Source organism: Olea europaea, chromosome 11 (assembly GCF_002742605.1).
Source record: "Olea europaea var. sylvestris chromosome 11, O_europaea_v1, whole genome shotgun sequence".
In the NCBI taxonomy this organism is placed as follows: Eukaryota; Viridiplantae; Streptophyta; class Magnoliopsida; order Lamiales; family Oleaceae; genus Olea; species Olea europaea.
The window spans coordinates 14,504,829-14,526,914 of NC_036247.1; the positions used below are offsets into that span (position 1 = coordinate 14,504,829).

General features: G+C 34.9%; 4 protein-coding genes across 4 annotated transcripts; 1 reads left to right on the plus strand and 3 right to left on the minus strand.

Annotated features, from left to right (window-relative positions):
* Positions 1–885: 885 nt before the first annotated feature.
* LOC111403527 lies at positions 886–4,111 on the minus strand. The gene is given in 6 exon segments (XM_023032070.1): positions 886–1,814; positions 1,816–1,926; positions 1,928–2,193; positions 2,196–2,331; positions 2,333–2,913; positions 4,028–4,111. Coding segments are annotated over 5 exon segments (990 nt in total). The 5' UTR covers positions 2,750–2,913; positions 4,028–4,111; the 3' UTR covers positions 886–1,754.
* A 96-nt stretch (positions 4,112–4,207) lies between these two features.
* LOC111404505 lies at positions 4,208–5,253 on the plus strand. Its single transcript, XM_023033299.1, has 2 exons — positions 4,208–4,462; positions 4,561–5,253. The coding sequence occupies exons 1-2, from the start codon at positions 4,208–4,210 to the stop codon at positions 5,251–5,253; spliced, it is 948 nt and encodes a 315-aa protein (XP_022889067.1).
* A 7,373-nt stretch (positions 5,254–12,626) lies between these two features.
* On the minus strand, positions 12,627–13,638 carry LOC111403528 (NDR1/HIN1-like protein 1). Its single transcript, XM_023032071.1, has one exon. It carries the CDS (start codon positions 13,554–13,556, stop codon positions 12,930–12,932), a length of 627 nt encoding a protein of 208 aa, XP_022887839.1. The 5' UTR covers positions 13,557–13,638; the 3' UTR covers positions 12,627–12,929.
* Positions 13,639–20,871: 7,233 nt separating this feature from the next.
* On the minus strand, positions 20,872–21,911 carry LOC111403529 (NDR1/HIN1-like protein 10). Its single transcript, XM_023032072.1, has one exon. The coding sequence runs from the start codon at positions 21,870–21,872 to the stop codon at positions 21,090–21,092; it is 783 nt and encodes a 260-aa protein (XP_022887840.1). The 5' UTR covers positions 21,873–21,911; the 3' UTR covers positions 20,872–21,089.
* Positions 21,912–22,086: the final 175 nt, after the last annotated feature.

Below are 22,086 nucleotides of genomic sequence, written 5' to 3' on the forward strand. Positions count from 1 at the left end.
TTATAAATTCAATACATCAAACATGTCATTAGCGTCTATCATATAGATATCCCTCTCAAGTTCAAGCCATCTTCATAATGCAAATTTTGTAAACCCCACTTTAAGACTTACGAGTTCTATCCAATAAAAAAATTTCCCAGCTCATCCCCACTCTTACATCCACTCTACACCCTTCTCTAAAGTCCAGTCCACCCAACTAATTCACTTTACTGAAAATGCCATCCGTGTCTATCCTACAGATATCCGATTCTGAGATAAAGCCAACTTCTCCTTTGTGCAAATTTTGTGAAACCATCTTCAACTTTGAGAGCAATGCAAATCACAGAGCAGAACTGGGGATCAACAAACAATAAATGTTCATCTACTTCAACCTGCAATAGAAATATCATTTATCTCGCCAAAATATGTCTGTCCCAAGTCCACCAAAACTCAGTTTTATCCCTGATCCCCACATCTGCAAAAATCATATTTGGTTGTTCCAAAATAAACGTTCCTTTTACAGATAACATACTATTTATGCAAAGTTTTTTAAATTTCAAATATAGACAAGTAATATAAATAATGCATCTGTCCTGCCCCAACTGCAGACACATATATTCATTGTTATAAAGTGAAATGATTATCTGCTCCACAACACATGTTTCATGTAGTAAGAAGCATTCATTCTACAGCTTTTAATTAGACAAACATAAAGCAAGCACATTCAAAACGAATATCCTAGAATTTAAAGCCGATTATTGTAGAATTGAATATGTAGAAAGAATACACATATACAATTTCAAAATGTAAAACAGCTAAAATATATATGTTAAAAACTTTGAAATTGATGAACACCTTCGTCCATTGAGAAAACACAATTATATCCATGAAGTGAATTGCATCCACTCATTTTTTCAAAGGATAAAAAATAAAAAATAACATGTGGTCCAACTGCATGTTTGATAAACAGTATTGGACAGGATAAGACGATACAATGGAAAGATATTTAGTTTTTTTTCTTCCTTAATACTCAAAATTTCAGAGTTTAACATATATCAACTTTCATCGAAATGAAGTAGAAATTGGAGCAAGAGAAACCCAACTTGCAATACCAATCAATGGATTGAAACTCTAATGGCCAAGTGAAGAACAAGCTTCCATCATTTTCCTCGTCAACATATTTTGACAGTTTCCATTCACAATCATAACCTGAAAACACTCAACCCAAGACTTTCAACAGCAGAGAACCCTCGGTATCCTGGCTAACGAAACCTCATAATCATAAATGAAAGCTTTGGAGCTTAAACTTGGGGATGAACCAAAGCTTTAGTAGGCAACACCCTTGCAGATACCTCGTGATTAAGAGAGGTTACCAAGCTATACCCTTCTATGAACTCAGCGTTCTCCAACTTATAGCTTTTCTTGAAGGTACTCTGGTAGTATCTATATGGCTCAAGTAGGCCCCAAGGACTGCCATTGTGAGTTTAAATCTTCCAAGAAGTGAAGTAATGGTGCTTTATTTTTTATTCTTTACTAAAAACAGTGAGCACGACTTCCTACTCCTTCCAGAATGTGTTACATGCTAATGACAGGGAAGAATCAGTTGCCAAATGATCAGATCCACAAAAACCTTTTCGTCAAACATTAACTTCAATGACAGTCAAGGCTTTTCTGCATCTTCTATACTGGACTCCAGTTCCCACAAAGCTCCGTCTTTTTTCTTTGATACAGAACCGTCGCTTTCACCAGAAAGAAAACATTCAAAATCAGAGTTGTTATTCAGAACTTCTGAACAAAATAAATCTCTCTATTTCTGGATCAAAACTCCATTCCAATCTTTTTCAAAATATCATGGTCCTTCCACTGCCCCAAAGCTGATACAGCCTCTTTCTTAGCCTTCCCCATCATGATCTCCTGCCACGAAGATGAAGCATCAGCAATCCTTTTTGAGAGCCACATCATTGTCATCACCCAAAACCACTCTCTTCAAACACCTCAATCTTGCTTCCTTCAGAATCTCCACAAAATCTGAATCAGCAGTCACAAGTACAATACGCTCAACCATTCTTCTGTCCATAATATCCATCGTATGATTTCTCAATGCAGAGTCAGCCGCCGGTGGCTTATCTGAAACCTTCCCAACCCAAAACCCTGCCCGTTTCAATTCATCCATCAACCCATACCCCACTTTTGGAGTCAAAATATCCCTAGCAGCATGGCATTCTTTGCCACAAAGTTCACCATCATCTTCCCTCATGCAGACTGAATCTGATTTAACCTTTTCATCTACTCACGTTTATGAATTTGCTTGAAATGATTAATAAACTTCTCATTATTATAAAAGCTTCTCCCCACAAACTCGACATATATATGGTTCATCTGACTTAACAACACCCATATTTTCCAGCTCATTCAGTGCTTTCCTCTCCCCCTTCTACACCCTGACTGAAGGTGGAACATATCAAAAAGCATAATGATTGGCATAAGCTATCGTATATTGAACAGACCCAAATTCTTCAGCGGCCTTTTTTAACCTTGTGGCAGCATCATATGGAGGAAATGGTTTTGGTGGCTTGTTATCCAAATCCCAAAAGATACCCTCATCGTTTTGAGGAAACCTCTTTACCAAACTTGAAGGAAAGACAGAAGATTCATGATTCCAGTCTGATGCTGAACTAAAATAGCGAAATCCACACACTGCAAAAGTTGTTTGAATCCTTTTAATGAACTGGATTTTGTTAATAGTATGGAATTTGACTAAACTCAGCATCTCCAGATGTCATCCTCATACACTGACAAACTCAAATAGAGCCCAAAAATTTTGCAAAAAGAGCAGCATGTAATAGAAAATAGAACAGCTAAAGGCATGCCAGCTGGAGGTCATGAAATAATTCAAAAATGAGATGAATAGTCTTCTGCAAGTTTTGGGCTTACCTACAACAAAGTAAAGCACTTTGTCAGACAGACTTTGATGTTCCAACAGAAGTTCATCTTAATGTAATGTTAATACAAAAAGTAAAAAGTCTAAAAACGAAAGATAATCCATATTCAGATATTGACAAATAAAATTCAACACCCTGAATTGTGCTCATTCGATTCTGAAAATAAAAGAAGAAAGGATAACTCATAAAGATTAAAAAATGTATAAAAAAATTACCAACATAAATCCTCGTTCACAACTCCGTTCGATCCAATCTTTTACAACTAGGTCAGACCAATGTTAATTTTGTATAATACCTTGTAATTTGTTCGATTGAAATCACATCAATCTTGCAAGTGAGAGCTTTAGCAAGATCAACCCAACTATCTAAATCGGCATTCCCTTAATTAATTATCAATTAATGTCACATTCACCTCTTGTTCTAATTTTTTGTTCTATCAGTTTAGTATCTTAATACCATCATTTCTTTTATATTTATCTTATAGACATTTCTTTAACAACGATATGCCCCTATTTGGAGTGGATTATAATCACTTTTTTATTAAATTTTGATAAAATTTGATGAAATGTGTAGTTGAAATATTGTGGGTCACATGAAATATGTGTTTAAATTAATTGTGGAATTTAACTTAGATTTTAATCCAGGGTCTATCAACTTAAAAGCTTAGTTGGTGTAATGACACATATTTTGACTTCTAATTATGCATTATATCCTTTTTCATGTTTTTTTCTTCGGCCCAAAACAGCCGTTCTTGGGATACTAATATTATTATCTATTGTAACTCTAATATCTTCGTTATTTCTACTATAATTAAAAAGGTTCAATGCGTTCCATTTTTATTCTCCTTTACCGAAAACATTCAAGCAAAAAATTACTTATCACAAAACTACTTAAAAGTCAAAGCCTTATTTACCATTTAAAGAGTTCATTTACCCAATGTCTTTCAATACAGCAAAAGCACAGCACCAGCATACCGGAAGCCTCCAAAAGAATTTGAAAATTCAGTCAACTCAGTCAATTAGTTAGTTCCATTAGTTAGTCAGAAAGTTAGTTTGTCAATTAGTTAATCCAGCTGGCATGTCTATAAATAGTTGAATGTAACTCACAAAGTTCTCAAGTTCTAAATAATGAAAGTTCTTCTTCTTTTTTCATCAGATTCTGCCCTTTATTTCTGAGTTCCTGCACGTATAGTTGTAGGATTCAATGTAACCTGAGTTGATGAATTTTTCATGGTATCAGAGCTTTAACAAATTCTTCCCTTTATTCATCAAAAATTTACTTGAAACATGTCAAGCTCAGACAATTCTCTTTTCAATCCTGCTGATGATCCAACCAGTCATTATTATCTACATCCTAGTGACAATCCTGGTGCACTGATTGTTTCTGAAATCTTCAATGGAGACAATTACAACTCTTGGAGCCGCTCAATTTCCATGGCATTGAGCGTGAAAAATAAATTAGGCTTCATTGATGGATCCTTGAAATCCCCAAGTCCATCATCTATTGTTACGTATAATTGTTTGGTTCGAGCAAATGATCTGGTTTTATCTTAGCTATTGAATTCAATCAGCAAAGATATTTGTCAAAGTCTGTTATACATTTCCTCAACATATGAAGTATGGAATGAACTCAAAATCAGGTAATCAGGTACATTCAAAGTGATGGACCTAGAGTATACTATTTGGAGAAATGCCTAAGTTCCATTTCTCAAGGATCACAAAGTCTCACCGTGTATTACAACTCATTCAAAGCTATTTGGGAAGAATATATCAGCTACAGACCTCTGCCTAAGTTCAGTTGTGGGATGCTCTCCAATTACACTAGAGATACATTGAAGAATATATCAAACACTCAGCAATCAGATGCTGTCATGAAGTTTCTTGTTGGATTAAATGAATGCTATTCTGCACTAAGAAGCCAACTCCTGCTTACTTCTCCCCGTCCATTATTGGCTCAAGTTTATGCCCTTATGCTTCAAAAAGAGAGTCAAAGGGACCTGCAGAATCACTCCTCCCCAGAATCAGCTGCTATGACAGCAAGACAACCTCATAGAACATTCAATAAACCTCACTCTTGGAAGGACAAGAAGAAGCCAGAATGTACCCATTGTGGATACCCCAATCACACTGCTGATAAATGCTTTCAAATCATAGGATATCCTCCTGGCTGGAAGGGACCAAGAGGTCCAAGAACCTTGATTGATACCTCTGCTGCTCATGTTGTAAGCCTAGACCAATCTGCAGAACATGAGGAACCAAGCATTTCATTCAATCAAGATCTCTTTCAACAATTATTAGCATTTGCTAAGACTCAACAAATATCCCTTCAATAGCCCAACACAGCACCTCAAACAGCAGCCACCATTTTCCTTGATCTAGGGTTTTCTTCTTCATTGTCACATATGTTGTACTACAACTATTATGAAATCATCGTCGAACCCCATATTTGAATCCTGAATTACAGTTCGAACACGTATTTCTTTCTGTAATTCAACTTATTCCAAACCGAAAATCAATACCTGAATAATTGGCACAGGTGCAACAGACCATATGGTATATTCACCTACATTCTTTAACTCATTGACTCAGCCACAACCACCAAAGTTCACTTACCAAATGGTTCTTATATCCAATCAACCATATTGGAAAAGTGAATCTCTGATAGTCTTCTTCTTGAAAATGTCTTATGGGTGCCATCTTTCTCATTCAATTTGATATCAGTCTCTAAACTAACTACATTTTCCAATATCCATGTAATTTTCTCTGCCTTCCATTGTCTTATACAGGATCTGGCTAGCATGAAGATGACTGGCTGTGCTAAAGAAACAGATGGCCTATATCACTACATGATAGCTCAAGACAAAATTGAACCTCTACCTATTACCAACAGCCCCACACATGTCTCAGCTCAATTTAATTACAATCTCTGGCATTGCAGACTTGGACACATATCCAACACCAGAATGTCCAAGATCCCATGCATTTCTTCTCATATTCCTTGTAAAAATTTACATAAATGTGAAATTTGTCCCTTAGCAAAGCAGAAAAAGTTACCCTTTCCAATTAGTAATTCAGTATCAAATAAAATCTTTTGCTTAGTACATTGTGATATTTGGGGTCCTTTCCATGTGCCTTCTTTTAATGGTTACAGATTTTTCCTCACTATAGTTGACGATTATTCTAGATGCACCTAGGTTTTCATGATGCAATCCAAGTCCGAAACTCGTAGCCACATAAAGAACTTCTATCAAACGGTCATTACACAGTTTAACACCAAAATAAAGACCTTTAGAATTGAGTCAACTCACAATGGTGCTGAGTTCCTCATGCCAGAATTTATAACTCTCATGGAATCCTTCATTAGAAAAGTTGTGTTGAATCACCACAACAAAATCGAATTGTAGGGAGAAAGCACCAATACATCCTACAAGTAGCCAAGGGCCTTCTTTTTTCAATCAAATGTTCCTCTCATCTTTTGGAGTGACTGCATACTCACAGCAGTTCACATCATTATCTGGATACCATCTCCAATTCTCGACAACAAAACCCCTTATGAGCTGCTCTTCCAAAAGCCACTAGACTATGATCACCTCAAAATATTTGGTTGCTTATGCTTCACCAGTACACTCAATAATCATAGAACTAAGTTCTCTCCTCATGTATCTAGGTGCATATTCCTTGGTTATCCTCTTGGATACAAAGGATATAAGGTATATGATTTACAATATCACAGAACCTTTGTTAGTAGAAATGTCATCTTTCATGAATCTTCCTGTCCTTATAAAAACTCCTCACCTGCTAATCCTCACATATTTTTTATACCTGAACCATACTTTGATTATTCCCATCCACATACACCAGCAATAAACCAATCAACAGAAACCAGCAATAGCCAGACCCAAGTCAATATTGATCCAGTGCCTGATCATGCTTTCCCTATTTCTTCACCAAAAAAAGATTTACCTACTCTTCAACCTCCTCCCAGAAAATTCATTAGAACAAAGCATATAACCACCTATCTGAATGACTATCATTGTGATCTACCTACTTCTTCCAATGTAATCCAGTCTTCCATAATGCTGGCTAGTCCATATGCTTCAGGTTTACCTTTCTCTCTTTCTCATTTTATCTCTATTGATAGACTTTCCCCGAAACACAAGGCATTTGTTACATCCATTTCAAATGTTTATGAACCAAAGTATTATAGCCAAGCTATCAGATTTCCACACTGGCACGCTGCCATGAATTGTGAGATTCAAGCTCTTTAAAGAATAATACTTGGACCCTGACTCATCTTGCCACCTGATAAACACAAGATTGATTTGCAAATGGGTTTACAAAGTAAAATTCAAAGTAGATGGTACTGTGGAAAGATACAAAACACGGTTAGTTGCTAAAGGATACACTCAACAAGAAGGCCAGGATTTTTTTGACACCTTCTTCCCTGTTGCAAAATTGACCTCTGTTCGGGTTCTATTGGCTATTGCAGCAGTAAATAATTAGTTTTTGCACCAATTAGATGTTAACAATACTTTCCTTCATGGTGATTTACATGAGGAAGTCTACATGGAACTGTCTCAAGGTTATCCCAGTCCTAATCCCTCACTTGTCTACAAACTAAATAAAAGCCTATATGGCCTCAAACAAACATCTCACAATCTTTATTCCTGAAGTCTATTGCTGATTCTTTCCTTGTCCTCTTGGTTTATGTTGATGACATCCTTCTTGCCAGCAACAATCTTCATGAAATTCAGGTCCTCAAGCATTTTTTGGATTATCATATCACAATCAAAGATCTTGGTGAATTAAAATACATTCTTCGTTTGGAGGTTGCTAGATCAAAGCATGGAATCAGCCTCTGTCAATGAAAATATTCCTTAGACATCCTTGAAGACTCCGGCTTCATTGGTTGCAAACCAGTGGCATTTCCTATGTAATCTACTCTCGAACTCAAATCAGAAGAAGCAAACCTCATCTCTGATCCATCAGTCTATAGAAGGCCTATTGGGAGATTAATAAATCTCACCATTACAAGACTTGACCTGGCTTACTTTGTACAAGTTCTTAGTCAATTCATGTCCAAACCAGCTCAATCTCACCTAAATGCTACTCATAGAGTTCTTAGATAAATTAATGCCACACCAGGTCAAGGCTTATTCTTTCCTACCAAATTTGATTTACACCTCAAAGCTTACAGTGACAGTGATTGGACCGGCTGCATTGACACTAGACGAAGTGTTATTGGTATTGCCATTTTTCTTGGAATTAGTCTCCTGGAAATCCAAGAAGCAAACCAGTGTTAGTAGATCTTCAGCTGAAGCTGAGTATAGTGCTTTAGCATCCACAACCTGTGAACTCCAATGGTTACTTTATCTTCTACATGATTTGGCTATCACTCATCCTCAGCCTGCACTCTTATACACAGATAGTAAATCAGCTCTTTCAATTGCCACAAACCCTGTCCATCATGCAAAGACCAAACACATTCAAATTGACTGTCATCTCGTCCGTGAAAAGTTACATTCTGGATTAATCAAGATCATCCAAGTTACTTCTCACCACCAACTAGCAGATGTTTTCTCTAAACCCCTTGGCTCAGCCATGTTTCACAACCATATCTCCAAGATGGGCATTTTGAACATCTATGCCCCTCTTGGGGGGGGCTCTTACAATACAGCAGAAGCAAACCGGAAACCAGCAGAAAAAGTTGAAAATTCAGTTAACTCAGTTAATTAGTTATCTCTGTTAGTTAGTCAGTTAGAAAGTTAGTTTGTCAATTAGTTGATCCAGCTGGTATGTCTATAAATAGTTGAATGTAACTCACAAAGTTCTCAAGTTCTAACTAATGAAAGTTCTTCTTTTCTTCATCAGATTCTGCCCTTTATTTCTGAGTTCCTGCACGTATAATTGCAGGGTTCAATGTAACCTGAGTTGATAAATTTTTCACAATGCCCTGCATATTTGATCAACATGAAAAATCAAATACCACTTAGACTCAGCAAATGATAAAAAAATCTCCTTCTCTTTCCACCCACCCCTTTTCCGCAGAAATACAAACTAAGAGCCTTTCAGGCCAAGCTTAAAATTTTCACTTTTAAGTAAATTTATTGACGGTACGATTAAAGTTGCACAAGAACAAAAAACCTTTTTCTATCTGAAAGTAAGAGAAAAAAGAGTCCAATAAATGTTTTGGGCTAAAAAAATTACTGACAAAAAATTTTACATTTTTTAGCCATAGCCTAACGTGCTCTAAAAGTGAATCCCAACGAAAAAACCAAGTAAAGCAAAAAAATAAAAGGGGAAAAATTACTTGGTTAAGATTACAATATCAGAATACCATAAAGGTAAAATCTAGAATTCAATTAACACGAGGAAATCAAACTAAAATGCAATCTGTCATGTACAATATTTTAGGAATGCAAGACAGATATTTTTATATCAGAAATCACACAGATGCAAACTAGTTCTTACAAGAGCAGGGGGGTTAAAAGGGCTGCTATGGGACAGTCCTTTTAATAATAGGCCCAGTACATTCTACAAAATTTGTAAGAGGGCTCAGTAGCTAGGCCAATAGGAGGGCCATGCTGGACCGGTATGCCGACCCAGTATTTAAGGCCTTAGCCCATGGAGTATGGTAGAGCAGCCCCTATATTTGAACACTACACGATCTCGTCGTCCATCGCTTGCTGGAAACATACTCATTATCATTCTTTGATGGAAACAATACCTATATAGAGCATGTTTGAGCCCCATTTTTAATTAAGAATGCATTTAGAAATAATAGATTGATGAAAAATATATAGTTAAAAAATAAGAAAAAGTTTTGAATTTGCGTGTAATATCATTTTATTGAACAATGCATTTTTTATAAAAAGAAAGAGAAAAAATGTAATTTAAAAATATTAAGGATCAAACAAGAGCATAAGGTGGTTACAAAATACAATTTCAAAATTAAGAAATTAGTGTCACAATAGCGTACAATTTATGATCACAGTTATGTACTAATCCCAATTACAAACGTCACAATCACAAATCACAAATTTTATAGGTAACAACTTTTATTTTATTTTAATCAATCACAAATTATCAAATGAATAGGACATATATTATTTCTCGATGACAGATCACAAATTTGAATGGTCACAACTTATTTTACAGTAACAAATTTATCAAATTAATAAATCAGGTATTATTTCTTGATCACAAATCACAAATTTATCAAGTCGCAGCTTATTTTACAGTCACAAATTATCGAATTAATTGATCTCATATTATTTCTCGAGCACAAATCACAATTTTACAATTCACAACTTAACAAATTATATGTCACGATTACAAATTTAGTTATAATCTCATATTTTGTTAGGTGACATTATTTATTGGTGACAAATCAACGGTCACAATCACTCTTTATCCCATCATCTTCAATACAATTATGATGTTGGGCAATTCCTCGAAATACAGTAACAATGGTCAAACCCACCATCCTCAATTCCTCATCAAGCACATAAATATAAGTCTACTCCATCACGACAAGAGTGAAGGCAACATTGAAGGCACCGTTGACACCACCACTACCAAGTCAAGAGGCTAGGTGTCAAATTAGGCGAGTGATATTCGTTTCTAGCGAGTTTTCCAATTGGAAAGTGTACTTTTATGTGCCCCCATACAAGAGGATTGGCTCCACTCTCCACATGATCACCTCTATAGCCACGATCCAAGCATCATTGAAGCAATGTTGTGTAGAGCTTCTCTGCTTAGCGTCGCTAGATGCTCACAGCGAAGAGCATTGTTGGCACTTGGAGGTGGTCTACGATGACGACGGTGGTTCATGTGTGAGGAAGATGATGGAGAGGAAGGGAGAGGAAGAAGAGAAATAAAATGATTTAGGGGTTTGATGGGGGTAGTTTAGGTAGGAGTATATAAATTAATTTATAATATTATTATTGATATTAAAATATGAAACTATCACCTAATTTTTGTATAAAATAAACCGTAAACTTAATTTTTGAAGTTAGAATTTAAAAAACATGGATGCATGTAATTTCCACTTTTTTAATTCGCTCTAATCGATTATTCATTATATCCTTCTAAAAATTGAACAATAGAGATCAAGATAATTGCACAAGTGTGACTCTTAATCTCGTGATTGAGATCCGTGAACGAGACCCAAACACCAAATAAATAGAGTTGGGTCGTGGGTCGAGGCTATGGCCTAGTCCACGTGTAGCCCAATTGGCCACTGGGGCATTAGAGATGGGGCCACCAGGACAATAGAGACGAGGCCCTTGGCATTATTTGAACGGATTAAGATGGTTGTACATGGCCACATGGGCCTTGTACTACCAAGGGCGTCCTCCATAGGTGGGGGGCCTGTCGAGGCCCTGTACACCTAGCAGGGTTCGGGCCAGTCAGGGTTATAAGTCAGTTTTGATCCCCCTGTACACCATGCTAAAGGCTTTTATAAAAGTAAAGCAATTATTCTCTCTTACTTTTCTTTTTTCTTTTAAAAACTATTTTTATTTTTTTTTATTTTTTTTTGCAAATTAACTTTCAACTGACAAGAAGTTGTTAATTTTGATATTCACTCACAATTAAACTCTTTAAATTTTATCGTTAGCCAAATATGTCTGGGGAAATTGGGCAATATTTTGCATAAAATATGATATTCAAACTTTTCGCGTCTTGTGTTAGCGAAACTTCGAGTTCACACGTCCCCTTTTTTGTCCATTGCTATCTTTGTACATAGGAAAATTGGATTCTAAAAATTACTTTTTGGGTGTAGTCCTTTATCAAGTTTTTGTAATGGAAATAGTACTCCTGCAATTGTAGCTTTAAAAGATTATATATCTTCTCCCCGACTTGTGATTTTGGAGATAGTTAAGGTTGGTGCATTCCCTTCCTTTTTTTACTAATATTTTTATATCAATAGACAAGGTAAGGGTCAATATCAAATTCCCCATCTATGCATGTCTTTTCACTACATAATAAAAATATATTGGTAGTATACATGACCCACAAGTAACGCATTGCGCCTCAACTCATCAACATGATAAGGTTAGAGTTGTCTTTTCAACAAAAAATTGTAATTTGAACAAAGTTTTTGATGAAAAAAAGTAGCTCGACTATGGTGCAATAAATTGAAATATAAGGATGAAAATGCTCATTCTTGAAAGTTGGTGACACAAATATAACTCACATAAAAGATTAGGGACACTCGTTGCTCTTTTTCCTTATTTTTTCCATTAATGTTTAAATTCGAAAAAAAAAATAAAAAATTCAACATGCAATTATTTGCAACATACTAAGTAACTCTAGATTGTGAATTCAATTAATAATTTGTGACATTTGCTTAAATCATACGCAATGAAGATGTGGTGACAATTATGCATAGACTCATTCAATGAACCCACAAAATTGGTGTAAAGCGTCAATGCATGGCGTATAGATGCAGCGAGTAGTAGGTAGCCAATCCTCATCCTCTTCAAATGAGAAATCATGATGACATCTATTCATGTTCATGGATGTTATAAAGTCATATTAGACGAGCTAGAAAAGTGAAAAGTACTGAAAAACATGAGGATGAAACTTGATCAATTGATTCAGCACTAGTCTAGAGAATAGTAGAGCGCTGCCACTGGCTCATCGGTTGACGAATTTATCAAGTCCTTTCTTCGTAAAGAGGGAAAAATATATATATATCAAGTGATTCAAGCTCAAAATATATCATAATTATGAAAATTCTTGACAACTTCTTGCACCTTTCTTAACATCATATATTGCAAATTACTACATAGTTTCTTCGAGGATATCAAATAATAGAACATTATAACATTAGAAACTACAAATTAAACCCAAAATATATTCAAAAGTAAATAAAGAAAGAAACTGAGAAGTGAACTGTGAAGCTTCATAAGGTCTTTCTGTCCACGTGAAAATCGTCTACGTCGTCTTCACTGACATTACCTATTTCACGGAGCCTCTCTCCAATTTTATGACCCGCCACTCTTCAAACATCAACATGGCAATCCATCACCAGTTGATACTTTATAGCTGATCCAACAGCAATGCCACTGTTTTTATTGCCAAAATTTATGTAAGCAGGACAATTCACATACAAATGATATCTCCCAGAAGTGAAAGTGCCAACTTTCCATCTTATACGTCCATCAATCCTAATGTCGATCAACACCGTTCCTGCTAGCTGATCTTGATTCAAAGCAACGGTTAGAAATGGTGCAATGGGAACTGCATTTCCATACAGAAATGGAGACCAAACTATGATGTCTTTGTGTCCTTGGTACGTAGAAGGAAGCAATGTGGGTAGGGTTATTTGTTGGCCATGGTACGAGGCGTATACATCGACTTTATCATAGTATATGCCGATTTTATCATTAGGATTTCTCGAAGAAATGGTGATTTGGATGTTAGAAGTGAGGGCGTTTAGAGTCGAGACATTGAAGGCATAGACAGTGGCGTCTTGGAGGATGAAATGGGGTTTTGTCGGCCGCAAGATGAGCCAGACAAGGAGGATGATGAAGAGGACGAGGATGATGAATGCAAGGAAGATGGCCAAGAGGTGGCGATAGAACTTTTTCCGGTCTTCGTCGTGGTGGCCGCAATCCTTGGCCGACATGATTGCTTTTGTTATGTTGCAAATGTTTTAAGGTCAGAAGAGAAGGAATAGGGAGTTCTATGGACAAATGATAGAGTCACATTTATACTATACCTTTGCCGTATATATAGGGGTGGCGTGGGGTGGGGTGGGGTGGGTCAGGGTGGTTCAATCTATTAACGTTTTTTACTGTATGAAATATAATTAGGTTTAACAGAATTACCTTAATTTCTTCGAATGCGAGACATTAGCTTGTAGAAAATGGACACCAAATTACACACTTAGGACTTTGTGGGTTAGTATTAGGATGAATGGATGATGAATGCTTGTGTTTGGTCGTGTTTAAAATTACATTTTGAAAAGTAAATTTGTCCACAATAAAATTACTTTTGATAAAGTAATTAAATTTTGCTTACTTTTTAATCAAAACGATTGAAATGTTGTTGATTGATCCAATCTTTTAGAGGGCATATACTTGAATCCGAAGGCTAAAGATTCATGAATATTAGTGGGACCCAATGTATGTAAATTCTTGAGATAGCATGAAGAATAGGTAACCTACCAAATTCTTATTGGAATGACTTGCAATATTTATTTACCTATTTTGAATTTGTTGTATTACAAATATTTGAACTATAAACGGAATGAATAGATGAATATATTTGTTTGTTTGAATTTAATTTTGGTATTGTGAATATATTACATCCCAATATCTAATTGTTTTCTTGCAACATGGCTAGAAATTCTAGTGCCCATCTAATTATGTTGGACCTTTCACGAAAATAATGTCTCATCAGTGTGCATTTTGATTTTATATGTTCTCTAAAGAAGATTAGATGGTACCAGGGGAAATATATATATATATATAGTCAAAGTCAATAATAAAATTCAATCGCACATTTCTTAGAACTCACAATTTTTCAACCAAACATTCAATCAATATTTAAATAAATCTAATAAAAATCTAATTTTTATATAAATCAAACGAGCCTTAGTCTATTTCAATACTGCAAACATAGAAAAGTATGCGTCGTGAATTATATTATTGAATGCTAAACTAAAGAAATGGATTTTATAGATGCCTATCATTTTCTTTTGATACTATATGATTCAAATCACGAAATTTGGGTAGATGTAACAACCCATTTTGATTGAGATAATCATGATGTAAAAATGACCCATTTTGATTGTTAGTTACACTTGAACCACCGTGGGACCAACATCCGTTAGTGGTGGTTGATTGTGGATGGGTGGCGTAGTGAAAACAAACATGCAATGAAACTTTTCTTGGCTTTGAAGGTAAACAAACATTCAATATAGTACACATGCATGAAGTCAATAACAAACCAATAAATATAATATCTATTATGTCGCTTTCCGTTACTCTATTCGGTTAATTGCTATTTAGCAATCACTTGACTACAAATATAATTGTAAACATGATACTTTCACAACTTATTTGCATGTCAATAATTTTCTCCCTTCCCTCTTAAAACATGAGGGTTTTAACATGGGGATTGTCGATTGGGGTCGCTTGAATTATTAAATTACAATATTTACTCATATTATTACAACCTCGAAGAATGGCCAATGAAACATAGACACCTTTCTACCTTTTTTTCTCTTCTCCTTTTGGCTTATCCTTTTTCCAAGCTTATCTTTATCCCATTTCTAGAATAAATTAATGATTCCCAAGCCTCACAAGCCAGGAATATCCCCTCACACTGGTAAATGTTTTAGAACACAAGGAAGGGTTCACAAAAGTTTTACAGCTGCTGCGCTGGCAATACTTGTTTGATCCAAGCATCTTTCAATGCAAAATTGTCAAGTACCCTGTTTGTAAAAAACATGTGAACCAAGCATCTCTCAATGTTTTGCTACTAATAGCTACTTAAAGCTCGTATTTGACACGCAATACTACATCATAAGATAACAAGTTTAAAGAACAGTGTACATATATGGACCAAATGGAAATTTTTGGAAAAAACCCTTCTCTTTCTTAACATTGTTCAGATGTAATATTAGGGGTCTTTATATGGTTTTAGTGAAACCCACTGATCTTACAAGATGTCGGAAATAGTTATACATGCAAGTATTTGCATTAAGGCTAACTTTTATAAGTTTGATCGATGGAGTGCAGGAAAAATGCAAAAAGTAAGTGAACAAAGCAAAATTATAAAGTTGAAAGCTTCTGAGATGCAAAGATTCTAAAGGGGAAAAATCCCTGATAAAAAGGTGAAAAAAGGAAATTGACAAATAAGAAGAAGGAAAGAATCCTTCGATTTCAATTTGGAGAAAGAAACAAAATAATCATGAGGGAAAGGTCCAATCCACATTATCAGACATGCCATAAAATGCCATAAACATATGGGGTGGACAATCCAGTTATCGTTCCTCTGTCGTAACTATTAGTAAGCGAATAAACATGTAACTGGCAAAAAAGAAACCAAGAGAGTAAACTATGAATAGAAGAAAGAACTAAAATTAATAACAACGATTAGACCAGATTGCAAAGAAACTGAATAAATATCAGGAAATTAAAACGATATTTGGTTCGATTCCAGGGGGTTCTGTCTGCTGCACTTCAAACAACTTAAGCAAACAACGCAAAAAGCTTAAGCCTAATCAAATATTCATAGAAACCATTATTTCGTTTAAACTTCAAATAAGCTTGCATTCATGCGTATGTCGAAAAGGATTAGATGAACACCGCCAACACAATTCACATCATGTGTGTGTATATTTCATCCATGATCTCAGCAATGGACGCAACATACAAGCAACCGTGCCTGTTGAAGAATGAGCTAGCAACTCACAGACAGTGGCTTGGTGGGTAAGTAAACACAGGCTATCAGACGTACATTCTCATTTCTACTGAACCGCTATTTGACTCGATAAAGATTTTTAACTTCTGTTAACGATTGGCATCCAAATTCAGGCAGAAGGCACTATAACAATTAACAGGTTTCTCTCCAGGGAACTACTAGTAAAGTAAGAACGGCTGCATACAGTTAAATCAATTACATACTTTAATCCCGAGAACATCGTCCACATTTTCTGTTCTTATCCAACATATTCGACAGAAACTATTATAAAATTGAAAAATACTCACTCTAAGTAAATCTTTTTCAACAACCAAATAGTTCAATCAACCGCCAATCAAACATCCTTCATATCAAAGCTTCTTCTATTTGCATAAGAAATTACAACCATACACTAGCAAGAAATTTTCATGGGCAACAGGATAAGTGGCTTCAGAAAAAACTTATTTACGAAGAAAACTTCCATGAAGTCTTAAATATCACACACTAGAAGAAATGTAAGAGAACTAATCCAGTTACCCATTTGAAGCTAGATCCCAGCTTGTATTAATCAAATTGTAAGATCTTAATTTCTTAAAATTGACAAACAAATAAACGTTTGAAGGAATATTTATCACTTCACTACCGCCATATCCAAAATAATGCATTTGCAAAATTTTCCAGGAAAAACCACATTCATGCATACATAACATACAACAGTTTCTCTATTTCATACCACAAATTTTGGTAATTATTGAAGAACAAGGAAATTGATTAGAACAATCTTAAACTTATATTAGCTAAACTTGACCATGAAAAATTTATTCACTTCCAACCAAAGATCTATAAATAATGACTAAATAAGCTCCCAACTCGTCCTCCCTTCCCAAACACTTCTCTCTGCAGCTATGGGAGTATTGCAGATGCACACATGTTTAAATTCAGAGTAGACCTCAGTTAATGCTATTGAAGCTAGCAACTCCTCCAATAGGGATTGAGAATTAAGTTGGATGGATAAGGCAGAATAGCAAGTAAAGATATTCTATGATGCTCGGACTCGAGTATGGATATCGAATACGGGCATATATCTAAATGTCGGATCTTTTATTTTCTAAAATGTAGGGTACTAGGATATGGTTAAAAAGAATCCAATTTTTGGACACAAGTACGTAGGTACGTCTTTCAAACTTCATATATATATATATATATTTTCCAAAAACTCACATGTAAAAAGTTAAATAATAATTAGGTGATTTTTAATTAGAAAAAAGGTTGAATGACTAAAATGTAAATTTGATCAAAGTATGGTCACCTCCAATAAAAATCTTCATAATCAAACTCCAACTTCCAGCAAATGTTGTATCATATGGGGCTGAGGCAAAATGGATTTCTAATTATAATTAACCACAGCCGTAGATAGTAGGCCTAGTATTTTAAAAAAGGGCCACCTCAACGAAAGGACCACAATTAAAAAAAGCCTAACAAACTCATCGTCTCGCCTTTCCCTATTCTTCACTTCAAGCGATTGGCAGTGAGAGTGTCCTCTACAAGTCTTTGTCCTCTAGCCTATAAATTCGAGCAGAGCAACACTTGCGGCTGCGCCACATTGCCAGCTACCGCCTATATAGCCAATGACAATTCATCGAACTCAAATTCAAAGAAGAAGTCAACTTCTTCGTCTCCTGTCAAGTTAAGATTTGCCATGTCCAGTTGATTTTTCCCGTGTCCACCCCATATCCCATACCCGTATCTGTGTCGGGTCGACACGGATAATCCGGTCGAAATGAAGAGTCCGAGCATCATGTGCGAATTCTTTTGAGTATCCAAGCTTGCTCCAATCTCTTTATAAAACTTTCGTTATTGGATTAGCTATATACTTCACATGTTTCTAGCAATTCACATTGCTTTTTTGGGTAACTAGGACTGCTAAAGTGGAATTGGGATGGTGTTCCCACAAGCCGTGCCCATATGGTGCATCAAAGGCAAGTTTTCTCCTTACATGCTCCTCTGCTTGTCTTTCAAAATTGTTCCATATTAAGCTTGCTTATTAAATATCCTTACCTTCTCAAATAGGAGTGAACATTTTGATTGGAACTGAATTTTTTGAACCAAAACCAAATAGGAACACAAAGTTTCGGTTGGGTTTCATTAAAAAAAAAAATGTGAAACCAAAAATCGATCAAGTCCTGAACGGTTCTTGGTTCTTGAACAAAAATCATAGGTACCAAGCTTTAGAATCAAATTTATCCTTTTTTATAATTTATTTACCTTGACCCAATGTGATGGAAAGAAAAATCTACAATGCCGATTTTTACGCTAGCTCCAAATGAATGAATTTATGTTGTTTATAACATTTGTAGAATCTAATACTTCCTTAATATTGGTCTAACTTTTGATTTGTTATTTGGGTATGTAATTTGGTGCTAAATATTTGAAATTATTTGGGGGCATACTTGCTAGATATGGGATACTATAATGCTAAAAATAAGATGATATTTTGTAGCATATTTGTAGTGGACTGAGAAAGTGATGAAATATGTACTTGACGACGTATTTTATTTCTTATATTTATGTTACATGAGGAGAAAATTTGTATTATTAGCTCGCATTTAAAAAAAAAAAAAAATTATAACAGATTGAACCAAACCCAAATGTGTTTGGGTTCAGTTTCAGTATCCAAACTGTAATGGATGGTTCTGACATTGAAATACTCGGACTGTCCCACCCAATGCCCAAGCCTGCTCTCAAATTGCTATTTGCATATACAATTTTATTACATGTGTATGTAGCATCAAATAGCGCAAAAATTATTAATAGAAAATCTTAGGGTCAATTTGATTTATGTTTCAGTTTTGAGTTTTGAATTCATTGAAATTTTCTGTTTGATGGTCTGTTTTAAAATTGCTAAAAATATGCTTGGTTTGTCATTTTGAAAAATTATTTCTTCAAACAGAAAACTAAAAAATACATTTGATTTGACAGTTTGAAAAATTATTTTATGGCACTTTATTCCACGAAATTTAATTATGTAGTAAAAATAGAAAAATTTTATGTTAATATATTATCAACTAATATATATACATTTTAAAGTTTGTGAATATTAAAATATTTTTTCTTACTACAAAAGTAAAATAAAAATAAATAATAAATTGAGTTCAAAATATAGAAAATAAAAATAAAATTTAAAGATGTGAACTGAGAATATTTTTATTTTTTGTTCATTTAAATATTGTGTTTAGAATTTTTTTATGTAAATAATCATTAAGAGCTTGAACCTTTTTTATTTTTATTTTTTATAATTTGTATTTTTCTAGAAAATTTTATAATTTTATTTTTTCAAAATTTTTATTTTTTTATTTTTTAAAATTTTATTTTTTTAGAATTTGAAATTTATTTTTTTTTTCAAAATTTTTATTTAAATTTTTTAGAATTTATCAATTTTATTTTTAAGTTTAATTTTTAAAATTTTTATTTTTTTGAATTTATACTTATGCTTTAAATTTTAAATTTTTTACAATTTTATTTAAATAATATTTTATTAAAATGCTTCTTTTCCATGTTTTAAGTGTTTTCAAAAGTTTCACCAAAAACACTCAAAAGTCAAAAATACGTTTTGAATTTTATGTTATAAATTTAACTTTGTTCGAAAATGTATTTTCAAAAATACCATACCAAATACATTTCAATGTCTTGCAAAATTGAAAACTGAAAACAGCATACCAAATGCACCCTTATATTTTCTTTACGAAACTCACATTAACCCACTCAAAACCACCACATCCATCCAGCAATGGATAAAAACAAAAGCTATAAAAGTGAATCCTCACAAGATGTAGGCATCGCAATTACACAATGGATTGGGTAGCCACTGTGAGATGTGAGATGATATTGAAGTAGTTCACATGCCACACATTCAAAACATCTCCAAAATGGGGAACATAGGAATCAACATGCAAACAATACAACACTTCCTAAGTGCAAAGTCTAGAAATAGAACTAATATGATTTGATCATCATAGATAATATGTATAAGAATATTAAAGCACTTGAGCATTCTTATATTTTCCGTTAAAAATACAAGTTTCCCTCTCAAACCACTATTTCCATCTACAATCTTATGACACATATATATAGCATCAAATAGTGCAGAATGATTAACAGCAAATCTAACTTTTCTTTCCAAAACTCACATTTCTAACTTAAAACCTCTACATTCGATGCACTAACTAATAGCCACGTTCATATCCAGCAATGGATAAACCAATAACTGTAACGTACAAATAGTCACAACAAGTACACATTGTAATTACACAGTGGACTGGATTGCCATTGTCAGCTGATATTAGTTTTCATATGCCACGCATTTAGAAAACATTTCCAAAATCGAGAACATAGAAATCAACATGCAAACAATACAATCCAGTCCACTGTGTAATTGCAATATGTATTTTCACACTAAAAATGTCATTCTTCATTGGCACCAATCGAAAACCTCTGATTCTCACTCCTCAAAGATAGATATCATTGACAAAATGAATGTGAACCAAATATCATATTGAACAACAAATAAACCAGCCATAATCAAAATTTAAAAGAAAAGGCAAGAAATTTAACTGTACATCACAGATATTATCCTATATCCATTGCAAAATTACATTCATCCATGCTCAACAAATTTAAAACACCCAACAAAGATTACCTAATAATTTAACCAAAAAAAAAAAAAAAAAAAATAAAAATTCATTAGTTCACCTCAGATCCCAGCACGGCACTGCTTTGGCCCACCGGTTAACATACCGGATCTCGCATTGCTTGTAATCCCAACAACCAGATCCCCACAAAACACCTTCAAAAACCTTCTTCTCGTCCTCCACGCCTTTGCCTCGAACTTAACCCTAGAAATCATCCTCAAATTGAATCCCACATTCCCATTCTTGCTCCTATCCCAATTTATCCCATCAACTACCCTCTTATCCACATAACTCCCAGCTGCTGCGAAGTTCGCCGTTATGGAAGTTTCATTTTTGGTATCTTGGTAAAACGGAGGAATGGAAGTATCAGCAAGAGACTCTGATTTGTAAAAAACCTTTGCCATAATATGATCGTAACCAAGTTTCATTTTCTTATTCGGGTTCCGGGCAGTGATCTGAACCTCCGAAGTGAACGAGACTAGAGAATTATTACCGACGGTGAAATTAGAAACGGAAAACGAGTCAACTCGGAACTCGGGGAGCTGGGGTCGGAGGACAAGCCAGACAATAAAAGTGATGGTACCCAATATAATAATAAGCCCAATAACAAAGGCGAAGATGCGGCGGATACAGGTGGCGCGGCGGGCGGAGTACGGGTCCTGGTTGTAATTCTGCTGGTTGTAAGGGTTATTCTGGTAACTGTAGTGGCCGGTAGTTGGAGGAGGGGCTGCGTAAGGGTAACCGGTGCCGGACGGAGGTGGATTGGCGCCGATGGCGTAACCGTTGGGATACGAATTATGGGCCGAGGCGGGGTAGCCTGTGACGGGTCTATTCGGGTCTTCCATAGTCGTAGATTATAGAAATATTGTCTGGGCTATGTTTTGTATTGTATCTATCAGAAGTGTACGGCGTACGGGAGCATCCGAATGGTACCGTATATTGCACCGAAAAAGTATGTTACACGAAAAAAAAATGTGGAGAATATTTTATGTGTGGTTTGATAGGAATTAAAATCTAAATTTTGATTAAATTAAAATTAATTTTAATTATACAGTTTAT

What these genes read in the sequence shown, in the direction of transcription:
- LOC111404505 (XM_023033299.1), top strand. Translation starts at nt 4,208, where the DNA reads ATGTCAAGCTCAGACAATTCTCTTTTCAATCCTGCTGATGATCCAACC. An exon ending in TGGTTCGAGCAAATGATCTG is followed by an intron (nt 4,463 to 4,560) that starts GTTTTATCTTAG and finishes ACTCAAAATCAG; the next exon opens with GTAATCAGGTACATTCAAAG.
- LOC111403528 (XM_023032071.1), bottom strand. Translation starts at nt 13,556, where the DNA reads ATGTCGGCCAAGGATTGCGGCCACCACGACGAAGACCGGAAAAAGTTC.
- LOC111403529 (XM_023032072.1), bottom strand. Translation starts at nt 21,872, where the DNA reads ATGGAAGACCCGAATAGACCCGTCACAGGCTACCCCGCCTCGGCCCAT.